Raw genomic sequence first — 20,585 nt, forward strand, 5'->3', positions numbered from 1 at the left:
TTTATATAGTGAAGAGTTGAGAGTTCAGGAATAAAAATGAACGTTTTTCTGAGGGTCAACAGTAAAGAAAATCTGCTTCAGACAGAAATGTGTCCCATATTCTACAAGAACAACATATTTTAGCATCAGAAAATAATGTTCTTTTCACTGTTAATGTTAATGAAAAAACACTCCTGTTTTACTTACTCATTAATCAACTGAATTATTTCAGGTACTGGTCCTTTAATCTGACTGTTCGCCCTCCAGTCCAGCAGACTTCGCTGTTCGCTTTCTCCGCTTCGCTCCGCAGGAAGCGAACAGTTGACGACGCGGAACTCAACGGTCTGTTCGCTGTGTTTACCTGTTTACCTCCTCGCTGTCTCTCTCTCTCTTTGTCCGCTGGAAGGCTGAAAGTGCGCAGAAAAGGAGAAAATGTGCGCCGTGCAGCTGCTGCGGGTGTCGGTACATGAGCGGATCAGCGCTGCCGCTGAAGACTTTCTGCTGCAGGTGGAAAAAGGAGAAGAAACGGCAGAAATCCCGCTGAGAGCGCTGCTCACCGAGCGGCTAACGGCGGCTGCGGAGGAGATCGTCGGTCTGTTGGAGGAAACCGTGGCGGAGTACGAAGACAGAGTGGAGCGGTCAGAGCGGGAGATCTGCCGCCAGAGGAGGCTGCTCGATGCCGTGCTGAAGCCCGAAGTCAAGCTGCTCAGAGCAGGTCAGTCCCGACACACCGGACCAATCAGATCACTGCAGGTCATTTCCTACACGACTGTGACATGAACACAAGTTCTGAGTTTAAATTAAAGAGCGACAGATGTTTTATCCGTGTCAGCAGCATCCGGGACACCTGACCATAACTTTTACATCATGAAAAGGTTTCTTCTCTCTGCTCCAGAGATCTAATCACTGGGTGTCTTTACTACCTGCTGGTTAACATCATTTTCCCCACAGTGACCAACACTAACGTCCACCCTACACAACCTTGCAAAACGCATGGATGTTTCCTAACATGCCTTCTGTCAGGAATCGTATTTAAATATTTACACAGATCAACAACCTTCTAACAGCTTAATAAAACACCATGTTAATAGAGTTGTTGTGTAGTTTTAGTGCCTGTATTAAAATATCTGTTAATCCTTTTATAGCAGGTTTCAATCTTGTGCTTTGACCTTTGTTAGCGGGGATGTCCTTTAGTTTACATGTTGCAAACAGGTTGTGACTTTAAAGGTGCAGTGTGTTGGATTTAGTGCCATCTAGTGGTGAGGTTGCAAATTGCTACAACTAAATAGCCTTCCCTTCTCAGCGTGTAGGAGAACCTGCGGTGGCTGCGAAACTCACAATAAACATGAAAGGTCCTATCTGGAGGTAGTGTTTGGTTTGTCCGTTCTGGGCTACTGTAGAAACATGGCGGTGCAACATGGCGGCTCCGTGGAAGAGGACACGCCCCCTCTGTAGATATAAAGGCTCATTCTAAGGTAACAGAAACACAACGATTCTTTTTTCAGGTGATTAAACACTAATTAAAACACACTTATGAATATTATATTCAGTTTCTGCCAAGTCCATTTTGCTAGATGCCACTAAATTCTGCACACTGCACCTTTAAATATTTACCAGTAATCACCTGACGCCTGGGCTGCTTCTGTGTGTTTCTCTTCTTCCTTAAACTTTTTTTCTTTCAATCTTGAATCAGTTGCATCTTCTTTACTCTCTCCTTGTTTTTCTGTCAACACCGTTACATCCTGCAATTTCTCCTTCATCTTCAGCGTGGAGGGTTTGTTTGTTTTAAACATCTGCGTAGCAGGAGCGGGTGGCGGTTTGTTGGTTGCTCCTTGTTAACAGTAAGAGCCTCGGTGTCTCATCGAGGATACGGTGTTCAAACGGAAAACAAAACGAGCGCTCCTAGAAGCTACAACCGAAACTGTGGTGGGAAGTCAGTCTGTTGTAAAGTGATGGAAGTTTGTGTAAACGATATTTCAGAATTTGAAAGATGGGTAAATCTCCACTACAGCCCTGTGTATAACTGTAAAATAAAAAAGGGAAATACGGGAGGTTTACTGGATATTATGAAACGGGAACGCGGTGAGAGAGGGGGTGAAAATACGGGAGAAACCCGGGAAATAAGTCAGCAGCTGAGCTCTGTGGAAGCTGATGTCTGTCAGATGGATTGTTGTGAAATTAGTTCCCCGCCGGATGAATTATAATATCTTTGATCCTCTGACTTTTCATCTGGCGCCCTCATCTGGTCTGATCAACATTTCTTTGGTTTATGACCAAATACCTGCAAAACTAATGACATTCATCAGCCTCAGCTGTGTTTAATGCTACTTAGCATGTTAGCATGCTAACACACTAAACCATCATGACTGCTGCTAAACATCAACATGTTTCCTAAAAGCATCTTCAGACTGAGAGGATCCTGGTCACTCTGTGAGTTGAGTATGAAGATGAAACAGACTGTTGATCACATGTTTCTGTAGAAAGTCATCAGTAATGAATTGTTGATCTGTTTTGTCCTCAGAGCCGCTGCAGTCGGTGATCCTGAACGACTCAAACCTGCAGCCTCCAGTCGACCCCGCAGACCTGAAACAGACTGAAACTGAACACAACGACAGCGATGTTTCCTGCCCTCCGACGCCTCGCTCCCCCTCACCTGCCGACTGTCAGCCCGTCTCACCAAGCGGCTCCGTCATCGACAGCGAAGGCGATCTGGACAGTGACTGGACGGAAGAGCGTCGCTCCAGGACACTGAGACATCTGAGGAAAAAGAAGAGAGGACGGCCGCCGCTTGGCCTTGCAAACAAACGGAAGCGGTCGTCTCCAACGCAGAGTTTCTGGTGTCAGGTGTGTGGACGCGCTCTGCAGGGTAAAGGCTTCCTGCTCAAACACGTCCTGCAGGTCTGCGCCAAAGACCCAGACTGTCGCTGTGGTTTCTGCGGTGAGCGTTTAGACTCGGCCGACGCCCTGACTGCTCACCTCCAAACCCACCAGGAGAAGAGTAAGACCTGCTCATTCTGTGGGAAGACCTTCCACTCCATCCTGGCGCAGGAGCTGCATGTCCGGCTGCACACTGGAGAGAAACCGTACAGCTGCGATGTTTGCGGCAAGAAGTTCAGCCAGAAGGGCAACATGACTTCACACATGCGCGTCCACGCCACAGAGAAACCCTTCCAATGCAAAGAGTGCAGCCGGGCGTTCTGTCACATGTCTTCTTTGGAGCGACACATGCTGGAGCACAGCAGCAAGGTGACGCTCAGCTGCAGCGTCTGCGGTCAGGAGTTCAGTAAGAGGAGACTCCTGCGCCAACACATGACGAGTCACCAGAAGGACGGCAGCGACAAACCCAAAAGATGCCGCAGCTCGGCGCCGTCGTTCCGCTGCAAAGTGTGCGGAGATGCCTTCGACAGGAAGAGCTTCTTAGTGAAGCACGTGGAGACTCACCTACAGGACCCGCGTTGTTGCTGCGGACTCTGTGGACACCAGTACGAGTCCGCCGACAGCCTCGCCGCTCACCTGCGCTCACACCGGGAGATCAGTAACACTTGCCACGTCTGCGGGAAGAGCTTCCCTGCTCATGGGGCGCTGGAGATGCACATGCGGATCCACACCGGAGAGAAACCTTACAGCTGCAGCTTCTGCGGAAAGGCCTTCAACCAGAGCGGCAACCTGAAGACGCACCTGAAGATCCACACAGGTGAGCGGGCGTTCTTCTGTAGCCTCTGTGGGAAGGGCTTCACCCAGAAACAGACTCTGGACACGCACGTCCGTTTCCACAACAAGGAGAGACGCTTCCTGTGCCAGGTGTGCGGGAAGGGCTTCATTCAGGACGTGGACCTGAAGAGACACATGCTGATCCACACCGGAGAGAAACCGTACAGCTGCAGGGTCTGTGGGAAGAGCTTCCAGGCCAAACGCTCGCTAAACGGACACCTCAAAGTCCACATGGTGGGGGAGGGGCCGGGCCCGGAGCAGGACCACAGCGCCGAGCAGAGGAGGCTCAACGCGTTCTGCTTCGCTCAGCTGTAGCTTGTACGTCAGCCTGAAACTAAAAACTCTTCTGGTGTAACTGTTGACTCGTAGAGCTGGACTCAAACCAACAACTTTGTTCTTCAGTTTCAAACAACTTTAATAACAGTTATAAGTGCTGATTAGGGATGCAGCGATTAACTGATTTCACTGTTAACTGCACTTTAAAATGTTACGGTTTTGTAACTGTAAAGGCGACACCGAGTGTTTCCGTTCTCACTCTGTGAGAAAATGCGACATTATGGTGCGTTATCTTTCTATGAACAACGATTGTACTGTGAGGAAAATTAAACAAAACTAGACAATTGTGTTTAAAAAAAAAACATGTTCAAACGCTTAAATGCTTAAAACACCAGTTCAGATACACTAAGTTACACGTGCTGTGACGAGAGCGACTCCCCTCGTTGATGTTTGACGGAGGGCAACGTTAGCTAAAGGAGACGAGATTTTGGATACATAAAGAAGGGACAGGTGGTTGTTTAATTGATCAGACACCTTGAACTTCATGCAACCTCTCAAGTTACTTAATGGAATTAAATGTGAAAGTGTCGCTTAAAATCTACTGAGTAGCAGCGAGTTAAGAGTCGGGCTTTCAGCGCAATTTAAATCACCAGCAGCAAAGCAGGAAAAGGAGCGTTACACCATTAAATGAACACTCACCTAAACGGCAGTAATCCCCTCGAGGATTCAGTGTGACCATTTACATCCTGTTTCTTCGTCCCGTCTGTTCTGATGAAATATGATATGAAATATGAAATATGCTAAAAGACTAACTGAACATTAGGATGTTGTAGACTTCCAGCATCATACTCTGGGATCTAATTAATTGCATTTCAGTGATTAATAACACTCTTTCTTTCATTTTTACTAATATTAAACTAATAATATTGTAAAGAGTATGTAGACCTGCTCTATATGAAAAGTGGGCTGAGATAAATCCTGATATGATTCGGCGCTATGTAAAACAAACAAAATGTGAATTATTAAAATAGATAATTTTAGAAACTGATAAGAAACTGTTAAAAGCCAAGAGAGAAATATTTTGGGAAAATAAAAACAACAAAACCTTTAATTAAAAATCATCCATCTGTAGTGTTGTGACATAAATTTTTGCATAATAATAATAATGAAACCCTGATTTTGTCCTCAGACTATAATCGTACCATTGAAATCTATAATCGTTGCATCCCGAGATCTGATTATCATCAACACGACAGAAATAAGTTCTCAGATGTTCAAAAGCAGTCGAACAAGATGTTTATGAATCTGAGCAGATATTTAATGTCGACGTTCAGTGTTCAGCTGATTTTCTGCGTCAGTGAGTCAAATAAACACGTCGAGTCAAACAGTGATTCAGTTCTGAATAAAAAGTTTCTGGTTCTGACTCTGTTGTTTGATGATGATGATGATGATGATGATGATGATGATGATCTCTAATCTGAGTGGCTTTTCACATCACGTCTCTCTTCAGTCCTCGGAGGATCAGAAGAAGCCGTCAGATTTTCATTTTTGTTTGTTTTTCTTGTTCTGTGATTATTTGTTTGTGTGAATGTTGTTTCATTTATTTATTTTCGTTTGTTTGTAAGGGATTATTTATATTACACATAAATGTTACCATTTGATGAACCATAATTAGTTTAAAGCTCATTTTCATGGCAGGTTACAATTAAAACACAGTAACAGACAAAGAAACAGAAACATACTGAATAGTAATAATAATAATAATAAAATTTATGTGTATCGAACCTTTCATACAAGAAATGCAGCTCAAAGTGCTTTACAATAAATAAATAAATATATATATATATAAAGCAAGTGCTTCACATGAAAATAGAATGAACATAAAACATATTTTTAAAAACATTAATGTAACATAAGATGGAAAATAAAACCATCTTCAAAAGAATAATAATAAAATTAAAGCAAAATTAAAAAATAGAATATATAGAATGTATAACATCGAGTGAAATACATTTTAAAAGAAGCGCAGCAGTGCAGAAGTGTGAATCAGGTCTGTATCTGGAGGGTCGCAGCTAGTTAAAGGCTCAAGTGAAAGAAATTTTTTGCTTTCTTTTTAAATTATTTAATAAACAATAATAATACTTATGACAAACTTTATTTATACAGCGCTTTTCTTAAAGTTACAAAATGCTTAACAGAGAAGAAAAAAGAATTAAGACAATTATAATCAAGAGAAAGCCAACAGATGATAGATTTGTCTGTCGGTGTGTGCTATAGTTGTGTCCTCCGGTCCAGCAGAGGGCAGAGCGGCTCTCTGTCCGCTCTCAGTCTGAACTCGTTGTCCCGGAAAACCACCGTGTTGTTGTCTTCCTGCTGGCCGGCGGGACAAAGCTCTCCTGCGGGATGTTTCTTGCTGGAGCCCCGCCGCGCTGCGGGCTGCGGGCCCTGACGGAGTCGGTGTCGGAGCTGCTGACCCGGGTCGGGGAGGAGGTCCTCGGGATGCTGGAGAAGCGGAGCGGCGGCTTCGGGGGCTCCGGGGGCCGCCTGCTCCGCCTGCTGCTCACCGAGCGGCTGGCGGCGGCGGCGGAGCGGATCGTCGGGCTGCTGGAGCGGGAGGTAGAGGAGTACCGGCGGCAGGTGGAGCGGCAGAGCCGGCTACTGGAAGCGGTGCTGAGCCCGGTGGTCCGACTGCACCGAGCAGGTGAGCTCAGGCCGCCATGTTGGAGCCACATCAACGGTCTGGCTGTTGCTAGGCAACCAGAGTGGTGAAACGCTCCTGTGTCTAAAAACGTGTTTAGATTTATGACTACTAAAGTGAATAGAGGCCACTTTAAAACACGTCATATCAACGTCATCAGTTCGCTGTTATGCTCTTCTTCTTCTACTCAGGTTTTAACTGCTGCGACTCCAAAAACTTTTCTTAATAAAAGTTGCTTCAAGGATTGAATCTGTTCTTCAGTACACATGATTCTGTTTTACTGATCACATTCTTTATAAACCATATTACGTCAAATGAATATAAATCTTTGTCTGTTAGAAGCGTCGCATTCAAAACAAGGAACAATATAACTGAAAACACAAAAAGCTTCTTTTCCTCTGGACGACATCACGAAGCACTTTTAAAGTTTTAACTTTAAATTGTAATTTATTTGTTGTGTTTTCTTATATTGCCTCTGTCTTCATGTGTCATTTCTCGGTCCTGGTTTGTCAATAAAGTTGTTAAAGTGTAACCAGAAACAGAGAAATCCCTCCGACTGAAGGTTTACTGAGGAAACATTTCAAGTTAAATCTGTTAAATAAGAATCAGACACTGCTGTGATCACATTGATTGACAGGTGATTAATATTGAAACTAACAGTCGTGTTTATTGATCAGTAATGTTTGTAGACTGATATTTTTTTAATATTTTTGCAGCGTTAATCAGCTGACAAACACAATATTTGAATACATCTGAAGGTTCTTTGTTCAGTTTGCTCTCAGATGAGAAAACAGATTTGATCACAGGATGACAAATAAACAACAAATTTTGCTGTGCGACCTTTCAATCATATGTTGAATAAATATTACTTGGTACTGAAGTGGAATTTGTGCCTCATAGAAATAAGTGAAATAAAATTACATTAAAAAAAAAAAAGAATAATTCTTTGTTGAAAAGTTGATGTTGTAACAGTTGAAATATGAGTCAAAGGAGATTCAGTTCAAGTGTAAACACTAAAGTTGAAGAGGTAATGTGAGCGTGAAAGAAGTTGTGTTTGTTTAGAGGAGCTGATTCTTTTGGTTAAGAGTCAAAACCTGAAGTGTCCAATGAAACTGAGATTTGGAGCTGAGATGTCAGTTGGTTATTATACTTTATCCTTCCACTCCACTACATCTCAGAGGGAAATATTGTACTTTCTACTCCACTACATTTATTTGACAGTTTTAGTTACTTTTCAGATGAAGATTTGACACAATGGATAATATAACAAGCTTTTAAAATACAACACATTGTTAAAGATGAAACCAGTGGTTTCCAACCTTTTTGGCTTTTGACGTCTTACAAAAAGCAGTGTGTAGTCGGGGTCACATTTCACATGTCTATGAGTTGTTAACAGCTCCACCAAATAGTGATTTTTCCCTCTAAACTTCTCACATGCTTTCATTTCAATAAATGTTCAAATGATCCAATATTTCAGCAAAAATCAAAGATTAGAGAAAAAGTCCAAAAACTGAAAACAGATTTGTGTATCAGAACTTTGTTTTTTCTTCTTTCCTCTCCCATTAATCATCTCCCCACCCCTCAGATTTATCTGCTGACCCTTTGGAGGGGCCCGACCCCTAGGTTGGGAACCACTGGACTAAACTAGCGAACTGTATATAAAGTAGTGTAAACTAGCTAGTGTAACTACATCAAGCTCATAATACTTATGTACTTTTACTGCAATACTTTAACTACATCAAGCTCATAATACTTATGTACTCATAGCTCATAGTACTTCTTCCACCACTAAAATTAACTCTCAGATAAAAAACAAGACATGAAAGCAGTGGAACTGTTCAGTTGAAGAGTAAAAATGAGCTCGTGTCAGTTGATTTAAAGGCCAAAATTAAAAATAATAAGTCTTTTTGCTTAAAATGTGACATTATGTGAGAGCAGACGAGTTAAATGATGGATGTGGGAGCATGAAGAGTTTGCTTTAAATGTCTTCTCTCTTATTTCAGACTCCGTCGGTTCATCCTCTCTCCGGACAGGTGACCCTGATGAAAGACAACCTCAGGTGTCAGAGGTTGACCCCGCCCCCCCAGCCTCGGCCCCGCCCAGCCCCAGCTCCTCCGACGTGTCAGCAGCCGACAGCGACGAGGACTGGCAAGGCAGCGATGACTCTTCTAACATTAAAGACACAAACAGGATGGGGACAGACGGAGGACAGTGCTCCGCCGGTCGGAGACGTAGAGCAACGGTCTCATCAGTGTGGCCGGCGGCTCAGCGCTGCGTCATCTGTGGAAAAACTTTCCGCCACAAAGGAAACCTGGTGAAACATGTGGAGAAGCACTCAGACGAGCCAGAGCATCTCTGTGGAGTCTGCGGAGGACGCTTTAAGTCCTCAGACGGTCTGATCGACCATCTCAGATCACACAGAGAGACCGCCAGCAGTGGCGGGACGTGTGAGATCTGCAGGAAGACGTTTCAAAACATGGAGACGCACATGAGGAGTCACACAGGAATCAAACCATTCAGCTGTGACGTCTGCAACAAGAGCTTCCCCCGACCCGGAGCGCTGAGGAGGCACAAAAAGATCCACAGCAGGAAGACGCTCGACGTCTGCCAGGTCTGTGGACAGACCTTCACCGAGAACCAGCTGCTCCAGGATCACCTGAAGACTCACGAAGAAGAAGACAACGGAAACGGCAACGAGGAGGAGGACGATGCCGATCAGTCAGAGACACTGAAACCAAAGAGAGACAAAAGACAAGCCCCCGGTCTGAAGTTGTCTCAGTCCATCTCGCTTTGCTGCAGAGTCTGTGGAGATTCCTTCCACAGCCGAGGATTCTTGAGGAAACACGCCGAGACGCACTGCAGAGAGTCTCCGAGCATCTGCGGCGTCTGTGGACAGCAGGTGGACTCGTCAGACAGTCTGCTGACTCACCTGCAGTCTCACCGAGAGACCGGCGGCACCTGCAGCATCTGCGGTAAAGGTTTCCAGAACATGGAGACGCACATGCGAAGCCACACAGGGATCAAACCGTACCGCTGTGCCATCTGCAACAAACGCTTCCCTCGAGCTGGTGCTCTGAGGCGCCACAAGAAAATCCACACAGGAGAGCGACCATACGTCTGCCAGCGCTGCGGGAAGACCTTCATTGAGAGCAGTGCCCTGAAGACACACAGCAGGAGTCACTCCTTGGAGATCCACGAGGGCAACGAGCCACCGCCGGACTGTACAAACTCTGAGACAGAGAAAAGTCCTGCCTTCAAAGAGAATGCCAAGACGTCCGCTCAGACGGCGTCTCACTGCTGTAAAGTCTGCAGAGAGTCTTTTCAGAATAAAGGTAGTTTGAGGAAACATGCTGAGAGCCACTCAGCAGAGTCTGTCTGTGGCGTCTGTGGCGAACGTTTGCTGCCATCAGAGACACTGACGGACCACCTGCAGACTCACAGAGACGCTGGCAAAATCTGTCACATCTGTGGTAAAACATACCAGAACATCGAGACTCACATGAGGAGTCACACGGGCGTCAAACCATACCGCTGCAGCATCTGCACTAAATCCTTCCCGCGGCCTGGTGCCCTGCGGCGCCACAAGAGGATCCACAGTGGGGAGCGACCATACATCTGTGAGTTCTGCGGAAAGACGTTCATCGACAATGGCGCTCTGACGACGCACATCAGGAATCACACCGGCGACAAACCAGCCAACCGCGTCTCCTGCGAGACCTGTGGGAAGAGCCTGGCATCGGTCCATGTCCTGGAGGTCCACAAGAGGATCCATACGGGCGAGAAGCCGTTCCAGTGCCGTGTCTGCGGGAAAGCCTTCAGGCAGGTAGGAGGGCTGAATGCCCATATGCTGACCCACACCGGGGAAAAGCCGTTCAGCTGCAGCCTTTGCAACAAGAGCTTCAGCACCAAAGGTTACCTGGAGACGCACATCCGCTTCCACAAGAAGGAGCGAGCGTTCAGCTGCCACCTGTGCTGGAAGGCCTTCGTCACCAAGAACGACCTGAAGAAACACCTGCTGACACACACAGGAGAGAAACCGTACAGCTGCAGAGTCTGCGGCAAGAGTTACCAGGAGAAACGCTCCAGAGACGTCCACATGAAGGTCCACCTGGATGTCCGGCTCAGCAAAGAGCCAATCAGGAGGCAGGACAGTGTGCAGCCAGACTTCATACAGCTGTAGCGGTCATACTGGTTTTACAAACTAGTTTGTTGGTTGTCAGCAGAGACACAAAACTGTTCATTTCTGAAATGACACCTGAAATAGAAAACAAAAAGTCCACTTAAAGTTCAGTTTACTGGTCATAATCTGTTTCACGCAGCTTTGATTTCTGTTTAAAATCTTTCTTAGAAGTTCAGCAGCTTCATGGAAGTGAAATACAAACAAAACTTCCTGATTTTTTTCACAGTACTGATTTGTTTTGCAGCGACATGAACGATGATGTGCAATAAATGCTCTAAAAATGTCTCTGAGTTTGTTGATTGTGGACTCAGCTGAGAGATGATATTAGAAGTCAAATCAATATCATAAATTGGTTTTATATCATGTTTGTCACAATGTGGCCTGTTAATAATCAAATTAATATTATTAAAGTCCCATAAATGTGTTACTGTCCGCGAGGTCGTTTGACAGTCCCTCAGTCACATGACTGGCGGTGTGAGGTCCTGTTTACAGGTTAAGTTCACTGAATTACTATGATTTCCGCTTAAAATTTCAGAATAAAAGCTCTAATATGACATTCATCAGAGTGTGATGATCTAATGAAAATGTATAAAGAAACTTAAAAACGTTCTTGAGGTCCATGGAGGAGTTCTTTGGATCTTTAAAAGGCATTGGTGGAAATAAGTACATTTACTCAAGTACTGTACTTAAGTACAGTTTTGAGGTACTTGTACTTGAGTATTTCCATGGTTCTTTATACTTCCACTCCACTACATTTCAGAGGGAAAAATACAATGCTTTAATTTCTATAAATGTTCAAATGATCCAATATTTCAGCAAAAATCAAAGATTAGAGAAAAAGTCCAAAAACTGAAAACAGATTTGTGTATCAGAACTTTGTTTTTTCTTCTTTCCTCTCCCATGAATCATCTCACCACCCCTCACATTTATCTGCTGACCCTTCGGAGGGGCCCCGACCCCTAGGTTGGGAACCACTGGACTAAACTATTGGTACTTTTACTGCAGTAAAGGATCCATAGACTGAGTACGTCTTCCTGTTAAAATGTCCCAATGTGATTTTATTGTGCAGACTTCCTGCCTGCTGCCGTGTAAAAGTGTGTACTTTAACTGTTTCTGCTCAGCCGACATTAAACCTGCAACAGCAGCTTCTTCCCTCTCTGAGTCTCTGAGTTTCATGGTGGAAACATGCTGAAGCTCGACGTGTTGCGGCTGTTTGTCGATCAGCGGCTGACGGCGGCGACAGACGACATTTTCCGGCTTTTTGCCAGAACGATCGCCGAGTATGAAGACGAAGTTCTCCGGTCAAAACAGGAGATCGACCGTCAAAGGAAGCTGCTGGAGGCGGCGGGACGACCGGGGGACACACCGCCAGGTCGGTGGACAGAAACGTCTCTCTGCTGTTTGTTTGGTTTGATGAGGAAAATGTCCGCTGAGTGTGTGACGGAGTGTCTGTTTCCCGCCAGATGTCGCTACTGCCGTTAGATAGATCCAAACAGTTTCATTCAAATATAAACAGAAACTTTACTGTAGTAAAAATACCAATACAGCAATAGAGCAATGTAAAATACTCCATTACAAGTGAAAGTCCCGCATGAAAAATCCTACTACAGTAAAAGTACATAAGTATTATGAGCTTGATGTAGTTAAAGTATTGCAGTAAAAGTACATAAGTATTATGAGCTTGATGTAGTTAAAGTATTGCAGTAAAAGTACATAAGTATTATGAGCTTGATGTAGTTAAAGTATTGCAGTAAAAGTAAATAAGTATTATGAGCTTGATGTAGTTAAAGTATTGCAGTAAAAGTAGTGGTTTGGTCCCTCTGACTGATATATTATTATATATGACATCATTAGATTATTAATAGTGAAGCATCAGTGTTAGAGCAGCATGTTACTGTTGTAGCTGCTGGAGGTGGAGCTAGTTTACACTACTTTATATACAGTTAGCTAGTTTAGTCCAGTGGTTCCCAACCTAGGGGTCGGGGCCCTCCAAAGGGTCAGCAGATAAATCTGAGGGGTGGTGAGATGATTAATGGGAGAGGAAAGAAGAAAAAACAAAGTTCTGATACACAAATCTGTTTTCAGTTTTTGGACTTTTTCTCTAATCTTTGATTTTTGCTGAAATATTGGATCATTTGAACATTTATTGAAATGAAAGCATGTGAGAAGTTTAGAGGGAAAATTCGCTAACTCTCATTTTAGTTTCACATTTTCTCCAGAAGCTTTGAATGAGACAGAAGAAAATACTTTGCTCACTCTTGAAAGAAAACATCTTTATTGATTATGTAAAGCTTCAGATTGTTCACACATCCAATCAGTAAAGTCTGTTAAATGACTCTTGTTCAATGATTTCATGTTCAGATTCACTTCATCCACACAATCAGTTAGTTTAACCCAGAATGTCAGCTATGTACAAGAACATAATAAATGATTATTATCATGATAATTACAGTTTAATTGTATGTTTCTTCATGAATTTACACAAATACATCAATACAAACATGAAACTAACATTTAGAACAAAGAGAAGTTTATATTTTCATCTGAAGAAGCGTCAGTGAAGGTAAAAGACGTCATCATGAGCAGCGATAGCCTCCATGGATAAAAACACACAGCAAAAAGTGACATTTAAAGAAACTGAAAACATCAACAGAACAACAAATGAAAAGAAAAAAGTGTTGATAATCCCAGTTTGATTGACAGCTGATCTCTGTGCAGTTCAGAAACACCACAGCAACGAGCTCTCAGAGACAATGGAGACAAAAACATGAAGAATTACAACAGAATCTGACACATGAAGTCTGAAATGACTTCTGTCTATTTGAGTTTACACAACTCAGCTGTGACTCGAAAATATAGCCCAAGTCCAGCATAGAGAGGCTGAGTGAATGTGGTCTGGACTCTGTAGAGGAGAGTCATGGTTTTAGAGACACTGTAGAAGGACAGAATACCTGCTGTGTGATCCAGGTACACTCCTACTCTGGAGGAATCAGGACCTGAGATGGGAGTTGAGATATCATTGAACCAAAATATAAAACTGTTCCTGTCACAATCTAAAGACCAAGATTTGCTATTACGTCCAAATCCAGAGTCGCACCCTGCTTTGCTGATATTCTTGTATGCGACTGCTACCTCAACACATCCCCCGCTCCACTCCACCTCCCAGTAACAACGTCCAGTCAGACTCTCGCTACTCAGGACCTGACACCCTCCAGTGAATCTGTCTGGGTGACTAAAATAAAGCTGGTGTTGTTTCATTCGTTCTGCTTTTCTGTTCCCATCAGATATTAACACCTTTGTGTTTGCTGTGTTTGGATCCAGGGTGATTTCACGTGAATATTTTAAGAATCCAGCTCTGGTCTTGGGTTCTGGTTGTGGCAGTAAAACCTCCACTTCGGTCCCTGTTGGTGAGATGTTTGTCCATTTCTCCCACAGGATGTCCAGTAGTTGATCTCTGAGCTCTGACACAGCTGCTGTCACATCCTCAAAGTGTCTCCGAGGACGGATATCGATGCTGGATGAGTCTGTAGATGCACTGAGTTGTGACAGTGAGGGGTAGTTGAGTAGAAACTGGTTGTGATCCTCTGTGTATGAAAGCTTCTTCAGTTCAGCGTCTTTCCTCTTCAGCTCAGTGATCTCCTGCTTCAGCTTCTCCTGAAGCTCTTTGACTGGACTCACTTCAGTTTCCTGCTGGGATCTGATCTGCTGCTTCACATCAGAGCTTCTTTTCTGGATGAGATGGATCAGCTCAGTGAAGATCTTCTCACTGTCCTCCACTGCTTTATCAGCAGAGCGACTGACGGCCTTCAACTCCCGTCGAAGCAGCTTCACATCTTTCTCTCTGTCCTGGATTCTCTGCTGGATTTGTTGTCGACTCACCTCGAGCTCTCTCTGCCTCTCAGTCCTTTCTGCTGCAGCTGAGACTGTGTCGTGGCCTTTATGTTCATCCACAGAGCAGAGATAACAGATACTCTGCTGATCAGTACGGCAGAACATCTTCATCACCTCATCATGACGAGAGCAGATGTTCTCCTGGAGCTTCTCCGAGGGGTCGACCAGCTTGTGTTTCTTTAATGGAGCTACATCATAATGAGGCTGGAGGTGATTCTCACAGTAAGAGACGAGACACACCAGACAGGACTTGAGGGCTTTCAGCTTCCTCCCAGTGCAGACATCACAGGCCACATCTTCAGGTCCAGCATAGCAGTGATCAGTAGGAGCAGCTTTGAGTCCAGGCTTCTTCAGCTGCTCCACTAAAGCTGCTAACATGGTGTTTTTCACCAGGACAGGCCTCGGTATGCAGGTGTGTTTGCACTGAGGGCAGCTGTAGATCTTCCTCTCATCCTCTTCATCCCAGAAGCTTTTAATACAGCCCATGCAGTAGCTGTGTCCACAGGGAATAGCCACCGGATCCTTCAGTAGATCCAGACAGATCGAACAAGAGAAGGTTTCTTGGTCCAGCTGGACTCCTTTTTGCGCCATGTCTGCTCTCAGTAGCAACAACTGTCTGAGTTTCACTTCCTGAGAAGTGAAAGAACTTTGAGCTCTGATCTGAACAACATGTGTTTCTGCAGTGAATGCAGCCTGCAGCTCTTACACTGCATCACATGTTGGTTACACCCATCTGCAAACTGTAGATCTGAAGGGGAGGGAACCAGGAAGTGGAGCTTGTTGTGTTTAAAGGGGCAGGGATGGTTATCAGGACGAGGAGCAGCACTGTGAATTAAAACTGTTTCCTCAGTTACAGTGAAGTCTCAGTTAAAACCTCATTAAAACATCATTAACATCATCCCAAAGGACATGAATGAAGCAGATCAACTGATGGAGTTCATTTGTTGATTAGTATGAATTGATGAATCTAGAAAGTGGATGTACTTTGTTTGTTTTTACATTTGATTAATATGAACCTTTCAGTTTTCTCAGAACTAATCAACAGACATCACACTCCAGTGTTTTATTTTCATCGTCCCAGTACAGTATTAAAGCTTTATTGATCATTGTGAAGAGCATGATTCACATTGGGGGACTAAAGAGCTGTGTTGTGTTCTTGATAACTGTGGACTGACTCAGCATGTGACGGAGTCCACACACAACAAGGGAAACACTCTGGACTTAATCATCTCCAAGAGTCTGAACATTTCTAAGGTTGTGGTGACTGATGTTGTGCTCTCTCTGATCATTCCTGTGCTTTCTTTGAGAGTGTTATCTCCGTGCACACAAATGTTCAGACAGAGGTAATCACAAAACTATATATCACTGAAAACACCAGTGAAATATTTATTCAGGCTTTCTCTTCCACACCCACCCTCTCTTGGGTCTCAGTCAATGATCTTGTAGATGATTTCAGTTCTAAAATTACCGATGTTATTGATGCCATTGCACCCACTAAGCTGAAGCTTGTCTCTGGTAGCTAAAGATCTCTATGGAGAAAAGCCACGCTGGTCAGAATAGTAGAAAGAGTGTCGAAAAGCTGGACACAGGTGGTGAAAAACATTATATTGTATTTGAATGTCTCTTTACGTTGCCTTGTGTTGCTTTTATATTCTGTCTTGATGCCTTTTAATCTCTATGTAAAGCACTTTAAAATGCCTTGTTGTGCTGTACAAATAAACTTGAAGCATCAACCTTAAATAAAAGCTGCTTCAAACACACCGTGTTCAACTTGAACTTCAGTAACTGTTAATACAAACTAAAATTACTGCAAAATAAACCAGAACACAGCGAAAACTAAAGTCAAAGCTCCAGTCAGTGAAGATCATAATCCAAACCACCAATAAAGACTTTAATAATAATCACTAATAAAGGCTTTAATTTCAGCTTTTTTATTTAAAAGATTCACCACAAGCTGCCGTTTTATCTCCTGTGTTGTTTTCTTTGAATACCAAAGAGTTTAAAATCCACAGACTCTCACTTTAACTGACTAAAGTCTGCTGAAAATACGGCACTGATGGCTTCTGTGTGAAGGCGACACTGCAACTCGTTTCTCTGCAGCAGTGCTGTTTGAAATAAAAGCAGGTAAAACCACAGAGTTCATCTTATCAACCTTTTAACAATCACATGATCCTCTGTAGAAACTGTCAGCAGCAGCGCTGGAAGAAGTACTGAGATCCTTTACTGCAGTAAAAGTACTGATACAGAATAAAAAATACTCCTTTACAAGTAAAGTCCTGCATGAAAAATCCTACTCAAGTTGTCCACGGGCCAAATTTGACTCATTTTCAAATGTTTTTATATCAGAAATATTGGTTTCTTCCATGTAATTGCCATAAAATAACATGGATGGTTCCATACTATGATCTTTGCAAATAAAATTAATAATCACTACTTTCTTTGAATTGTGGATGTTTATTCAAATTTATAGCATCTGTGGTCCTCCTGGGTCAAGTATGACCTGGCCACCACTAGGTGGTGCAATGGGTCACAGTATTATACTTTCCAACACACACACACACACACACTCTGACAGTTTTTCTGACACTAAAGACAACAAATCTCTTCAGTCATTTGCAGTACAGCAGCTGGACAGTCAAGAGGACGCTGTGTATTAAACTAAAACTGTAGGACAACAGTGGAGGAATGTATGTAGTAATAATAACAATAATAACAATAATAATAATAATAATAATAATAATAATGTTGTTTCAGTAGAGAATTGTCTGATTGTGACTGTTGGAAGTCAGAGATCATCAGAGTTTAATATCTGAACCAAAATGAACAGAAACTTTAATTTGATTCTCTTATAAAAACAACATGTTTCCACAGATTCACCAAGAAATCTAACAAACAAAAACACACAGATTCATAAAACATGAACAGAAACACAAATTAAAAACAAAATGTTCTGAATCAAACTGAAACATGAAACTGAATAAAAATAATAAAGTAAGAAATTTTTAAAAAATCAGTGAGTGTTGAAACTGTCTCATGTCTAATAAAACTCTCTAAATATCAGCTGTTTCCTCCTCTACAGCTGCTCTGCAGATTTTCACCACAGAAGAAGAGTGGCAGGTAAGGGGGCAGAGCCCCAGTTTACGCATTAAACAGGAAGAGGATGGAGCTGCAGCTGAACCTGAGATGGCAGACTCCAAGTTCACACCAAGTCCTGATTGGCAGAGGGAGACACCAGAGGAAAACCTGACTGCTTCGTCCAATCAGATCCAGTCTTGGACAGAGGCGGGGCCTGACAACACACAGGAAATGTTCAGTGTCAAACAGGAAGTGGTTGAGGATCACATGATGCTGGAGGCTGCAGTCCGAGCGGAGATCAGCTGCCAGCAGGAGGGTTGGTGGAGACAAAATTCTGTTATTTATTTCCTGTTCTGATGTCGGATATTAAACATGGTCAAAGTTCCAAAACTTGAGGTAAACATTTGTAGAAAAGCTGCCTGCAAGTCAATACTCAGGGCTTCAACCTAACAAGCTGACGTCAGCTCGTCACATATACTAGCCTTGGTTGCTAAGGTGTTTCCATGTGTTGTTAGTGTTGCCCACTCTTGAAAACTTTGAGAAGTTGACGTTTGGAGTAAAGAAGGAGAAAAAGAAGTGAAATCCTGCTACTATAGTTTGTTTACGTAGCCTCCTGAGCCGGAGGAAGCTTCCTGAAGCTGACCAATCAGAACAGAGTGGGCTCATCAGGAGGCGGGGCCTTAAAGAGACAGGAGCTAAAACGGCCTGTTTCAGACAGAGGCTGAACTGAGGGGCTGCATAAAGGACCAGTAGAAGATAAATAAGGAGTTTTTAACTGGAAATCATGCAAAGATATTCCAGTAGAGCCCCAGAATGTAAATATAGAGCTGGAAATGTGCAGAATATGTGTCCTTTAAAGTAAGGATGGAGTGGATGTCACTCGACAACTACAGAAACAAGTGACAGGAGTTTAAATGTCATCGGTGTCAAAATGTCAATCATTTATTTTTCTAATAAAAACATAAATCAGCAGTTTTTTTCAGTGTAAACTCAGTTGTTCTTCTTCTTCAGGTGTTCTGCAGATTTTCACCACAGAAGAAGAGCAGGAGGTGAGGGGGCGGAGCCTCATTCTGAATCACCTGCATGTTAAACAGGAAGAGGGCGGAGCTGAACCTGAGGAGTCGGACGCCAAGTTCACACCGAGTCTTGATTGGCTGGAGAGCGGCGGCGATGACGAGAGAGGCTCTTCATCCAATCAGACCCAGTCTCACAGAGGGGAGGAGCTTCTTCGCACCGAGGACGTCGTCCAATCAGAGTCGTCTGCTGAGGATGCCGACGCAGCTGCAGACCAACATACCAGCGCTCAGTCTGAACCAGGTCTACAGAGGACGAGGGGGGCGGGGCCTCCTGCCTGCAGCAGCTGTGGCAGAGAGTTCAGCTCTCAGAGGACGCTTAGAAAACACATCCGACGCAGCTCGTCTCAGAACCAGGACCAGATGACCTGCAGCCGCCGCAGACCCAACGCCCCCTTTGTGAGTCCGGTCAAGTCCTTCAGCTGCAGGATCTGCGGGACTTCCTTCTACACGCAGGGGATTCTGGTCCGGCATGCCGAGTCACACTGCAGGGAGCCGGAGAGCCGGTGCGGCGCCTGTGGGGACCATCTGGACTCGGCCGAGAGCCTCAGAGACCACCTGCGGTCCCACAAGGAGCTGGGCAGCACCTGCGACGTCTGCGGCAGGAAGTGCACTTCCATCAGGAGGATGGAAATCCACCGCCGGGTCCACACCGGGGAGAAACCTTACCGCTGTGCCTTCTGCAGCCGCGACTTCAGCAGGAAGGAGAGTCTGGAGAGACACCTGAAGGTCCACAGCGGGGAGAGACCGCACATATGTGGACTCTGCAGAAGCACCTTCACCAGGAGGGCGTACCTGATCCAGCACCTGAAGACCGGCCACCCTGAGAGACCAGGGGTCGAACCTACAGCAGGGATTTATTTAGGAGATTGTTGATTTTATATTACTGTCACGTATAACTGATGTCCTGAGCCAGAATCAAACCTGTGACGTTACAGTGACACAGTTTAAACCAGCATTTCTCTGCTGACCAGGAACTTATTTATTGAATATTAAAGAGCCAGTATATAAACAATAAACTGATGTTTGGGATGGATCAGGGTGATTTTGGAGCCTCCTGTGCTGTGAAATGACTCATTTCTATCTCCTCAGTCTTTTTAAGTTATTTGAAATGTTGAAATTTGCGGCTGCAGTGCGAGCAGCGTTGAGGCGGTGCTCATTACTACGTCACACCTGAAAGTCAAATCAAATCTGCAGGAAGCTTTAGCAGGAGTCTGCCCCCGGCACTACGCTGAGTGTTTACGTAACTTCTGTAGTCACAGTTTGCATCACAGCAGGATGACGAGCAAACACTGGAAGTGTTGCTGGTTGTTCAGCAGATAAAAAGTCTTACTGCCTGGTAAACATGCTACTGCTTTCATTAGGTCATATTCTGATTGGCTGGAGGTGTGGCCCGCACCTTCACCCCCAGCCAATAGGGTTAGGGTTAGGGTAGGAGGGTTAGGGTTAGGGTAGGAGGGTTAGGGTAGGAGGGTTAGGGTTAGAGTTAGGGTTAGGGTAGGAAGGTTAGGATTAGGGTAGCAGGGTTAGGGTTAGGGTTGGAGGGTTAGGGTTAGCATAGGAAGGTTAGGGTTAGGGTTGGAGGGTTAGGGTTAGCATAGGAAGGTTAGGGTTAGGGTAGGAAGGTTAGGGTTAGGGTAGGAAGGTTAGGGTTAGGGTAGGAGGGTTAGGGTAGGAGGGTTAGGATAGGAAGGTTAGGGTT

At 44.2% G+C, this 20,585-nt stretch overlaps 4 protein-coding genes across 4 annotated transcripts; 3 read left to right on the forward strand and 1 right to left on the reverse strand.

Moving 5' to 3' along the window:
• Window positions 1-5,351, forward strand: LOC137198899 (gastrula zinc finger protein XlCGF57.1-like). Its single transcript, XM_067612907.1, has 2 exons — window positions 1-694; window positions 2,501-5,351. Exons 1-2 carry the CDS (start codon window positions 412-414, stop codon window positions 4,003-4,005), a joined length of 1,788 nt encoding a protein of 595 aa, XP_067469008.1. The 5' UTR covers window positions 1-411; the 3' UTR covers window positions 4,006-5,351.
• Window positions 5,352-6,324: 973 nt separating this feature from the next.
• LOC137198887 (zinc finger protein 26-like) lies at window positions 6,325-11,127 on the forward strand. The gene is made up of 2 exons (XM_067612892.1): window positions 6,325-6,667; window positions 8,668-11,127. Exons 1-2 carry the CDS (start codon window positions 6,370-6,372, stop codon window positions 10,842-10,844), a joined length of 2,475 nt encoding a protein of 824 aa, XP_067468993.1. The 5' UTR covers window positions 6,325-6,369; the 3' UTR covers window positions 10,845-11,127.
• Window positions 8,073-20,553, forward strand: LOC137198919 (zinc finger protein 391-like). The gene is made up of 4 exons (XM_067612935.1): window positions 8,073-8,287; window positions 11,808-12,216; window positions 17,815-18,126; window positions 18,822-20,553. Exons 2-4 carry the CDS (start codon window positions 12,030-12,032, stop codon window positions 19,757-19,759), a joined length of 1,437 nt encoding a protein of 478 aa, XP_067469036.1. The 5' UTR covers window positions 8,073-8,287; window positions 11,808-12,029; the 3' UTR covers window positions 19,760-20,553.
• LOC137198907 (tripartite motif-containing protein 16-like) lies at window positions 13,713-15,546 on the reverse strand. Its single transcript, XM_067612923.1, has 2 exons — window positions 13,942-15,546; window positions 13,713-13,840 (listed from the first exon to the last, which is right to left on the reverse strand). The coding sequence occupies exons 1-2, from the start codon at window positions 15,324-15,326 to the stop codon at window positions 13,834-13,836; spliced, it is 1,392 nt and encodes a 463-aa protein (XP_067469024.1). The 5' UTR covers window positions 15,327-15,546; the 3' UTR covers window positions 13,713-13,833.
• Window positions 20,554-20,585: the final 32 nt, after the last annotated feature.

This window comes from Thunnus thynnus, chromosome 15, assembly GCF_963924715.1.
Source record: "Thunnus thynnus chromosome 15, fThuThy2.1, whole genome shotgun sequence".
NCBI lineage: Eukaryota > Metazoa > Chordata > Actinopteri > Scombriformes > Scombridae > Thunnus > Thunnus thynnus.

Coding starts and splice junctions, on each gene's coding strand:
- LOC137198899 (XM_067612907.1), top strand. CDS start 412: ATGTGCGCCGTGCAGCTGCTGCGGGTGTCGGTACATGAGCGGATCAGC. Junction 695..2,500: donor AGTCAAGCTGCTCAGAGCAG/GTCAGTCCCGAC, acceptor TTTTGTCCTCAG/AGCCGCTGCAGTCGGTGATC.
- LOC137198887 (XM_067612892.1), top strand. CDS start 6,370: ATGTTTCTTGCTGGAGCCCCGCCGCGCTGCGGGCTGCGGGCCCTGACG. Junction 6,668..8,667: donor GGTCCGACTGCACCGAGCAG/GTGAGCTCAGGC, acceptor CTCTTATTTCAG/ACTCCGTCGGTTCATCCTCT.
- LOC137198919 (XM_067612935.1), top strand. CDS start 12,030: ATGCTGAAGCTCGACGTGTTGCGGCTGTTTGTCGATCAGCGGCTGACG. Junction 12,217..17,814: donor ACCGGGGGACACACCGCCAG/GTCGGTGGACAG, acceptor CCTCCTCTACAG/CTGCTCTGCAGATTTTCACC. Junction 18,127..18,821: donor GATCAGCTGCCAGCAGGAGG/GTTGGTGGAGAC, acceptor CTTCTTCTTCAG/GTGTTCTGCAGATTTTCACC.
- LOC137198907 (XM_067612923.1), bottom strand. CDS start 15,326: ATGGCGCAAAAAGGAGTCCAGCTGGACCAAGAAACCTTCTCTTGTTCG.